The sequence below is a fragment of the Varroa jacobsoni genome, unplaced genomic scaffold (assembly GCF_002532875.2).
Source record: "Varroa jacobsoni isolate VJ856 unplaced genomic scaffold, vjacob_1.0 scaffold_1282, whole genome shotgun sequence".
Lineage (NCBI taxonomy): Eukaryota > Metazoa > Arthropoda > Arachnida > Mesostigmata > Varroidae > Varroa > Varroa jacobsoni.
In genome coordinates, this window is record NW_019214184.1 from 129440 (window position 1) to 140308 (window position 10869).

The following is a 10869-nucleotide window of genomic DNA, read 5'->3' on the forward strand; positions in this document are numbered from 1 at the left end:
AGACGAGCTAGAAGGTTGATTATCTAAAATATAATTTAAGATAGCAAAGTATTTCAGCAAGGGTTTAAAATAAATAAACAAATCGATGAGTATCAGCGTAAACTATTATATATAATAATAACAACTTGGTACCGTAATTGTAATTAGGGTGGTATCAAGTTTATACATCGTACTTAGACTTTAGCAAAAAATAGTGCCACGACAGAATATTTCCCACATTAAAAGATTATTTACCTCTACAGTGAGCTTATCATCAGTTCTTAGACAGTCCAATTCATCAGTTCCATCCTTACAATCTAGAACTCCATCACAACGAGCACTAGGTTTGCTCACGCAGTAAGCATTATCGCACTGAAACTGCTCGGGAAGACATGTACAGTTTTGCTCATCTGCTCCATCTTGGCAATCTTTGTGACCGTCGCAACGTAGACTACCGTCAATGCAAAGACTTTCCTTAGGACAGAAAAAGTTTTTCTGCACATTCTCACAATCGTTACGTTCTTGGCATTTCGATTCGTCCGAACGGTCACGACAATTGAACACACCATCGCACACCTGACTAGGTTTTATACAGTACGATTTGTCTGGGCATAGCACCAATAAACCCTCACAGCTTTCGATAGTTTCAGCACAATCTGCTTCATCGTCAGCGTCCGGACAGTCTTTGACCCCGTCACAGCGAAGCGCTTGCGGAATGCAAATTGTCGAGTTTGCGCAAAGGTAGTTCCTTTCGCATTTTGTCTGGACGCAATTTGCTTCGTCCGACTGATCGAAACAATCAAGTAAACCATCACATCTCAATGACAGGTCAATACACTTCGTGTCGCATAGAAATTCGGTTTCTCTACAGAGAGCGCTTGTAATGCTGGTTGTCTCATTGACGGCAACCGTGGTCACTTCTTCGTCGAGTGATAAACCTTTCCTTTGTGACGTCTCACCTGAAGCTGAGACCGTTGTGGTATCAATAAATTTTTCCGCATTGGGCAAATTTTCATCCGCGCGAGTGGTGGTATTTGGCTGGACCGATGTCGCAACAATTTCCGTAGAAGATGTCTCGTTGGGATTAGATGATTTCAGATCAAGTGGGATCAGTGACGAGCTGTATATAAAAGACTCTTGTGTTACAATCGATGCAGTAGTAGTCTCTCCTAAGACTTCCGCTTGAGAAGAAGGTTTTGATTCTTCAGACACTTCCGGCTCTGACGAGAGCTGTGGTGCCGACGTGGTGAACTTGAAGTCAGCTAGTGACCCTTGGATGTTTGGAGACACTGTGGAGCTCGCCAAAATCTCACTTGATACAGTCGTAATTTCTGACTCGGCGGATTTGGGTCCACGGGACATCGCATGTTCAGGCTGGTCGCTAGATTCGGTGGATGGCGAGTCCTTGTCGCTATCTGAGGGTGATGCTCCCGCGAGGATGGGCGCTGCTGCAGGCTCGGCTACCGCTTCAGAAGTTGCTTCTTGAAAAGGTTCGTGTTGCAACCCAGTAGCCGATTGTTTAGGGGATACAGCCTTTTCTTTGGCTTCGTCGGTGTCAGGTTCTAGAGGTTCAGACTCAGGAGTTGGAGTAACTTTATCTGAGGACTTAGATTCGTGCCCAGCGGACGGTTCACTAGCTGATTCTGTAGTTGGTTCTACTGAAGATTCACTAGCTAATGGAGGAGTAGGTTCAGCGGGAGGTTCACTAACTGGTTCCGGAGTTGCTTCTGTAGATGGCGCTGGGGCTGGCTCAGCAGTAGGTTCCGGGGCTGGCTCAGCTGTAGGCTCCGGGGCTGGCTCAGCTGTAGGTTCCGGGGTCGGCTCAACTGTCGGCTCCGGGGCCGGCTCGACTGTCGGCTCCGGGGCCGGCTCGACTGTCGGCTCCGGGGCCGGCTCGACTGTCGGCTCCGGGGCCGGCTCGACTGTCGGCTCCGGGGCCGGCTCGACTGTCGGCTCCGGGGCCGGCTCGACTGTCGGCTCCGGGGCCGGCTCAACTGTCGGTTCCAGGGCTGGCTCAACTGTTGGTTCCGGAACTGGCTCAGCTGTCGGTTCCGGGGCCGGCTCAGCTGTCGGTTCCGGGGCCGGCTCAACTGTAGATTCTGGGGCCGGTTCAGTTGTGGGTTCCGGGGTCGGTTCAGTTGTGGGTTCCGGGGTCGGTTCAGTTGTGGGTTCCGGGGTCGGTTCAGTTGTGGGTTCCGGGGTCGGTTCAGTTGTGGGTTCTGGGGCTGGTTCAGCAGTTACTGCGCTGTTATTGTCCTCCAGATGTTTAGGGTTGCGATTGTCTGCATGGGGTAACACAACTTCTGTAGACATTTTTGTGGTAAGCTCTGCTGCAGGTTCCGGAGTAGAAAAGTCAGACGTGTATTTAAAGTCGCTCGCTTCGCTCGTCGGCTCTGGAACGAGTTTGGCGGAGGATGCAGACGTCGAATCCGGAAAAGGTTCTGCCGTAGGCTCCGCGTTCGGTTCAGGGGTAGATTCAGGAGCAGGTTCCGCTACGGAAGCGATAAAAAGTGCTGTCTCTGATGTGAAAGGCTCTGTCGTTTCCATTAACTTGGGTTCGGGCTCAGCGGTGGGCTCGGTGTAGGGTTCCGGTGTGGGTTCAGGGGGCGGTTTGGGCTTTGCGTGCGATATGTGTTCGATAACGATTTCAGTAGTGGTTGTAAACTCGGACTCGGATGATGAGTCTGGACTTGGCTCGGACGTGTATGCGGACGGCTCAGGGGTTGGCTCCGAGATACAAATCGGGGAGTATATAGGCTCAGGAGTCGAGGACTCAATTGCAGGTTCTGGTTCACTAGAAGGCTCCGGTTCGCTAGTAGGGATCGGTTCGGGCTGTGGTGTAGTAGTTTCATAGGATACCTCAATACACGTTTTGCTGTCGTAGGAAGCATGTTCAAAACCAGGGGGGCATTCGCAAATTGGCTCATCCGCTCTATAGTCCCATCGGCATACCGCCGGCCAAGGACACAGGTGATAACTGCGACACTTGTTTTGTATCTCTGCAATTGAACGTATAAACAACCCCTTTGATAATGCTCACCTTATTGCAGCCGATAAGCGAGAATCTAACACTATATAAGACAAATATGTACGCTAATTATAGTGGATTTTTGAATCCGCTATAAATAAGAACTTCACACACACATCTCTGACAGGTGTTGATCGACCACGAAAGTTGTACTTATTCCGGTTATTTATCTGAGGATTACCTCAAAGATACTTACCCTTGGTCTGAATCGAATCTAACAGCACCGTAAGGTCGCCGCTTGCGTCAGCAAAATGTCCGCCATTCGCATGAAGAAATCTGCGTAACGCTTGATTCACGCGGGCTCCGAGCTCTGGCTGCTCCTCCTCAAATTCGAACGCAATCTTTACCTTGATCGATCCGCTCTCAAGTGCCACAATGCGAGCGCTGCATGACAACAATATACGATGGATTGATCTATCTTATAGTATTTTGACAACGATTTCAACAGAAGACCTCCGAACTAGCACTGAAAAACCGTCACAGCTTTTCTCCGAACCAGCATACCATAGACAAATGCAAAGCATCACGACTGGCTCGCGAAAAGACAATATTGTACGCGGTACGATTCTTGTTCTAGATTGGGTTCTTTTTAATTCTTTAATTTTTTTTTATTTGTTTGTTCAATTTTTATTTCCATTGTTCTGTCAGCTGTCAACAAAAAACCAATGTTGGTGTGAAAGTCTGGTATTCTTAAAATACCTGGTCGGAAGTTTATCGAAGTGTTCCATCGACTTCAAGATAAGTTCGATGAGCGTCCGGTTAAGATTTTTGAATTCCTGTGAATTCCGATCACTGAGATTTGCTGTCAACGTTTGGTCGGGTAGCGTCAACGAGACTAGAACTGCGTTGTGCAGAGCTGCGACAGGTCACAACAAAAAAATCATACGCGTACTTCTAATTTCTGAATATTACTCTTAACAACATATCGGGCAGCATTTTATTATAAAGCTATGCAAACCCTGATATGCAGTTCCACGAATCGTTTACATAGTCATACCTAGCTATTTCGAAATTAGTAATTACATATAATCAATACCTCATTATGCATATTAGATGAGAGATGTATGCTATTATCAGCATTGCCTTAGCAAGAATCGAGAAGGATATTAAAAATGTCTTGATCAGCCAACGACTGACAGAACATTTCCAGCCATTTATTTTATTGTTTTCTTTACCTGCTGTAGTTTCTTCTTCTGGAACAGGTGGGGTTATTGCTGGAACCCGTGTCGTTGATTCAATATCATTGTCGTTAATAGGCATTGCTACGCCTCCCGAACCGATTCCGCCTCTTTTAACACCGTTACTTGAAGCATTCGATCCAGCTAACCGGACTAAATACAACAAAATGATCACATCGTACGATAATGTGTTATATGGGTTTTCAGCTCATTCTGATTAGGTTGGCAGATGTTCAACATCGAGTTGTTGTTAAGTGAAAAGGTCTCACCTGAGCGTTCACCTAATTTGCTTGTACTTTTATACCTATAACAGGGCCTGGCTCAAACAATATGAAATAAGATGCTATTTAAAGACCCGTATACTGCCTGAAACCTGTTTTAGGTGTCACACGGTTCAATACTAACCTATGTTACCACGTTCCGATTTACGTAGTAAATGCAACGAGCAATAATAGCAGTCCATAATAACTGCAATAATAACTGCAGCAAGGACTTCTCTGCCGTCTTATTTGAGTAACAACAGTCTCAAAATTATTTCTAGCTTGTCGCCTCCCCAGCGGTAATGACACTGCCTTTAACGTATGTATATAAATAGGATCAAATAAAGATGCAAGCTTAGCTTAGTATATCAATATACTCGAAATGACATTTTTTCTGCGAAGCCTTAGTATAACGCAGGCCGTTGTTTGTTTCTGGACACTTCAGCTGGATTTACTGAAATTTGTTGAATTTCTACCTTTAATTAATTTCCACATGGGCGAATATATTACACATGCACACGTCAATTATGACTAATAACAACAAACAATATCACCTATCGACAATATTAATGTTGCCAGTAACACAGCTCGGGAGGGGGGTATCATTTAATGTCATGCTTGTAACCGAAAAAATAAGTGGGGTTACAAAAATATTGCCTGATCATCTAGACTTCACTGACTGATTATCACATCTTTATCATAACGAAATAGTTGCCCGTTTCAAGATAGTTTTCGGATGATCCCTTGCATAAGACTGTTGCTAATAGCTTGTGAAGCTTAGCTTGAAGTGCTTCTGCTTTGAGGCACCACAATTCAGCACAGCTCTTGGACGTATGATTGACCTGATTCATTCCGTATCACGTCGCCAACTGAAACGGCAGATCTGTGTACTTCTCTAACTTATAACGACGCCAAAGTGCGGCCATATAACATGAGGTCACTGCTCATAGTTTCATTACTCTAAACGAACGATTGCGGTACACCAATGGTCATTCGTTCGCGTACCTTTATTATCAGATAAAAAAAAAGGATGCTCTGCTGCTGAAGAAGGCAATATTGTAACAAAATTATAATGTTTTGAAATTTAGCGCCATTAAAGCCAAATTAGAAACAAATCGGTTTACCAGCCAGACCTCCATATCTATATCCCATTATTGTGGCACCTACTAAAAAAAAAACAGGATTTAGCTATTAACAAGCAAATCCTTTCGCAATTCTTTTAACCAACGAGCCCATCGATTGTATTCGCGACAAATAATGACCTTATGTGAACGTTTCAGTTGTAAGTGCTAAAAAATGCTTAGTTCGGAAGAGGGCCCATCACGAGTCTTGATGGCTTGGTGACCTGTAAACATTGTCACTTGAATCCTATGCTTTTTTTCTACTAACAATGTTTTCTGTTTTTGTTACCACGACCCTTCTTGCTCTAATGATAGGTTAATGTTAACTGAGACTGCGTACTCGTAATCGAGGCTAAACTTTTGTGCACGTTAAATTGTGCACGTTAATCTGCAATTTCGCATAGTATGATGCATAAATCCTATAACTGTCTTTTCTTAGAAGTTACCAAACGATCGGAGAAGACAATGAGAAATTTTGGTACGTATCTTCCCATCTGGAAACATTGGACTGCCGCTATTGTTAAGCACGATTGCAATGTTGTTACGTATCGATTAATCCTCATAAGTGGTATGCAATTTAATGTTGCATTAATTATACAACTTATTCGATCGGTGCAGACAGCCGAGCGGTGCAAATTGGCATGTCCGTATGTACATTGTATATATTTTTCAATCCACAAGACAAATGGTAACAAATAAGTTTTGATGTGTGTACAATGTCAATTATTGAGGGTAACACCGCATTCAAGTTTCGTCAGCTATGCCGAAGTTAGCTGGCTGATTTCTGCGTATATAAAAAATATTTGTTATAGATGTAATTGAAAGTATCTTCTTGCTGAAAAACTTGGCAGCTAAGGTGAGGAACTTGTTTTAGCAAGTTAAACTACTTTAAGTTAAAGTGTTCTTTAACGTTGTTTTAGCAATAGTCAATGACTAATGTGCAAAAACGTTTTTCCTCGTTGAGGAGATAAGAAATCAAGAAGAGAAGTGGTTTACTGTTTTATGGTGAGAGCACCTTTACCTTTGTCTGTGATCTGTTTACTATGACGGTAAAATATCTTTTGCACAGTGACTAAATGAGGCACTCATGCTGCAATCAGTAGCAGAGAGTCGTTACACGCGTACCTTTGCTAATCTAAATCGATCGACAGAATCGCTATCGAAAATTAAACATGTAAGTGTGCTAAGACTATGAAGGACTCTCTTCGATCACATTAGACAATACTGAACAGAAAAATCTACTTCAGTTAGCTGTCCGTCACCATCGATTCTATTTTAGACACATAATAAGTTGAAAAAAAGTTTGATCTCGTCAACTTTTTTTTCAACGAAAAGGCAAATCTGCCTTACCTGATAGCTGAAGAACAGTTATTTTCAAACGACTATCCGAACTCTTTAAGTGTATTACATTTATTATTTAAATCAAGTTGGATGGGAGTGAAGTTGTAGTTCGTACTATAGCTCGATCGAGAGACAGGCACAGACTGATCGAGAACTTGAATAGTTTCAAAGGTCTATGGTTTTCATGCAGTATTTATTTTTGGTAAGTTGAATGACTTTTACATACCCGAGACGAAGATGCCAACGGCGAAGGCTAAGGCGATGACAATGGCTACCACTAAAAATAACATCCATTTACGACAGTTAGGTGACATCTCCGGATGTGGGCGGAGATCGTTCTCAGATTTGTTGAGGTATAATTTTTCACCCCTGCAGGAAAACACGATGGGCGAAAACAAACAGAATAGAAAAAAACGTTAACAATTCCATGTGGGCCTTTATTGAAAATATCTATTGCAAATGTTTCGAGATGTAACCACTAGCTATGAAGTAACTATGACAAATCGTCTGTTACGGGCGCACCACACAGCGAATTCCAAATCATAGAATTTAAAAAATGTATGATGGTTTTATTATTTCGTAAACTATTACTATTATGTTTATTATACAACATAGGAAACAAGCCTTTGGCCGACGCGTGGAAATATGGCCTATATAAAAAAATTTTCAAACAGCATCTATATAACGGAGAAAGTGTCTGGACTGTAGATCTTTCGTGGTCGACATTTCTATCTATTGACATGGACGACACATAAATGGTGATCTATACTTTCATCTATTAATGCATAAAAACCACAAAAATAAACGCTTTCAGCCCACCCAGCAGGGTATCATAGGACACGTGGTAAGGACAACGATTCTAAATATTTATAGGAAATTTATAGCATAAATTAATGTTTGGGCTTGAGAACGTGCAGACAAAGTGACACAAGCTCTTACATAAATAAATTACTAATACTTACCCACATAAAATCAGATCCCTTCCAGTGAGTGAAGCCTCGTAATAAATGAGAACATTGATTCGTCCAGATTTCTAAATCGGATATAGCCTATCTCTATACCCCATTTTATAATTTTTGGATTTTTTCACGTTTTCTTCCGGAAGATGCAGTTTTTTGATGATGAAAATTCATCATGTGCGTATTTTACCTTCTGGCTGGAAAATCGCTAGTAAGTCGAGTCAATAGAATGATCGTCAGTCAAATTGAAAATGAGAGAAGACAGGTGATAACGACAAAGGCACAAGATTGGACGGCAACGAACAACAAACGAAGAGCTTTCCATTGTAGAAAGCCCTCGCGAGCAGAAGGCTGAGAAGAAGATCGCCCCCATCTTTTCTGACGCTTCCATGTATCCAAAAATAAGTGCATCAGCTAGGACAATGCCAGCGCTGGCAGCAAGCCAACGAACTCGTATCGAGTGAAAAGCCGATTAACTACACCCATTGGTGTATATCGCCAATGCTGATTCAACGAATGCTGGCTGGCCAGTGTGGGTACTTGATCAGGAACACGGCGATTTCTGCCATTACCGGCGATGTCGAATTCGTTGTGTAACACAAGCGTAAGCTCTGAAGAGCCGAAAAAAGAGAGCAAAGAACAAAAATGTACGCGTTTCCATTGTGGGGCTATCCGGGGTTTTCAAGGTTGACTTGAACAGAAAATAATTTAGTAGATTCATCGTAGAATTATATAGATGCGGCAAGTAAGTAGAAGGTGTCAAATAGGCGGGAACTTCAGTGCTATATACGCTTGATAAAAGAAATTACCCATTACAATTACATACAATATTACAAAGTAAAATTACAATTTAAATTCTCGAGTATGCAAACATAAGCCTGCTTGTGTTTTATAGTTGAGCCTCTGCGAAATCAGGTAAAACTCTCTGCTTAGTGGAAAACAATTACAAACGATACACATACGGTCTGCTTTCACACCTAAATCGATTATTAGGAAAAATAGAAATTTCATACCTCTCGATCGAGAATTGCCTTTTGAGAGAAAACAAAATACGTGCATTCATCGAGAACATCGTACGTGACTACAGGATATGTGCTAGGCTCGATAGCACAACGACACCGACTATAATACGAGTTCAGATAACCTCGTTATTAAAGAAGTAAACATCTCTGACCGTCTGAGTCTACGGCTGAATGACAGATAATTTATTATTGAGTTATTTCCTTCCTCTTACAATCAATCTACACTTTTGCCCTCCAAGTGGCGCTGCCATATGCCACTCATGTTTCTCAAACATATTATATATCCTACATTTTTCTGCTCTTCTGCCTTCAAATCTACACCATATACATAACCTAGAAGCATTGCGATTTTTCGTCACTCTCTTAACAGATCTAATCTACGTTACCTTTCATCGTTCTGGCGTCCGAACCAATATTCTAGGAGCCCCCCCTAACCGATTCGAATGGTCACTAATGAGTTCTGCTGGAACAGTTGGTGCTTCGAAATCGGGACTGTATGTTTTCGTATGAATTGCAACATATGGTTTTGGCGTCATGCTTTTCTCTTTGGTGTCTCTTTGAGCGTTCGTATTTGGCGTGCGGTTATGTTGACGGTTTTTTTTGTTGAACGCGAGTACCACGCATGTAGCGAAGTTGGTATTATCTTTTCGAAGACGTTCCGGTTGTTGCATGAGAAGGACCGTTATACACCCTTATCGCTTCCATCCACCTCGGACCCTACTCCCCGAGCTATTGGGTCTTCACTGGGAACACCCCTAGCGTTCCGATAAATCTTCCCGAAAGGCTGCTCGCCATAGCATTGCATATCGGAATTCACAGGTGTTCTACTGCTCATTGCCTGAACAGGGCTTGGATATTCTAGCTATCTAGATGTGTGCGGTTGACGCTAACGATTTAGCGACCCGTGCCTTCGGAATAAACAACCGCTGACTGACTTCTACGATTAGAAAAGTTGTCGAATACCAGTAGGCTGCACACTTGTTATATACCACAGTATCAATAAGCTCTAAGAAGGTTTTGTTCAGGAGTCATCTGCACTGGCCCTATCATCGGCGCCTTCGTTTCGAAATCCCCCGTAGGCCCGTAGCTTCCTCGAGAGCACCGTTATTTCGCTTCGTAAAGAAGAAATTCACTCACGTTTCAATGAGTTCCACTATTATTTTTCGTCAAAGTTGTCTTTTATCCAACAATCGTCCTGATACAGTACCAGCATTATTGCTCGGCTTGTTATTTTACTTGGAAATAATGCACAGTGATGCTGCGGAGCTGCAAGTAGTAAGTAAGGTTGGCAGAAACTGATTACGAGATCTCTCTAGTGGTCATCGTGTATCACACCTGTTTGATGATTTGTTTATTCGTGATGCATCGTCGCCAAGTTTGTTAGTCTAATAGCAAAGAAAGACACTGATCCATCCAGTTTGATCGAAGTTGAACGCTGAAAGACGTTCTGGTTTACCGACTAACTTCTTTATTTTTATCGTCAACCTACATTTTTGCTAGGTAGCGTCCTCTCTAGACGGAGCTGTGAAAGCCCTAGTAATGGTTTTATTGGCCCGAACGCTCTAATGGAAAATTGAACGAACGTATGCGTAATGGTAACTATACTGTGCCGCTGGCTGCCTGAAACCCTTCTAAGGAAGATGAATGAAGCTGCGAAGTGTTTCCTGTTTTAGAAATAGCCACTCGATTCTGCTGAATTGGCAATTGTTTTTGCAAAAAATTCATCCATGCAACGCCGTGTAAAAAGCGCAGTATAGCCCAAGTGATGGCGCAGTTTAAAAACGCATTTTGAGTAAAAATTTACTTACACTTGGCTCTTGTCATGAAAAAAACTACGCCCTGCCGCGTTTGTGCAGAACGAACAAATCTATAATAATATCTGATTAGATATTTTTCCTTATTCAAACGAACACAAGATCCAAAGCAATTCTTATGAATATCACGCGTGTTACATTGATCATCCTAATTGTAGCTATGTCTA

At 42.5% G+C, this 10869-nt stretch overlaps 1 protein-coding gene across 2 annotated transcripts in view; it reads right to left on the reverse strand.

Annotated features, from left to right (window-relative positions):
- LOC111268412 (uncharacterized) overlaps positions 1–10869 on the reverse strand; it is a 59020-nt gene that overhangs the window by 6747 nt on the left and 41404 nt on the right. The window contains exons 5-9 of one of the 2 annotated variants that reach the window (XM_022847394.2): positions 7134–7276; positions 4183–4338; positions 3707–3863; positions 3204–3391; positions 235–2978 (exon numbers count right to left, since the gene is read on the reverse strand). In XM_022847394.2, coding sequence (XP_022703129.1) covers positions 235–2978; positions 3204–3391; positions 3707–3863; positions 4183–4338; positions 7134–7276 — 3388 coding nt within the window. Of the gene's footprint in view, positions 1–234; positions 2979–3203; positions 3392–3706; positions 3864–4182; positions 4339–4590; positions 4675–7133; positions 7277–10869 lie in introns of those variants that run through there. The other variant, XM_022847395.2, reaches the window with a different exon arrangement.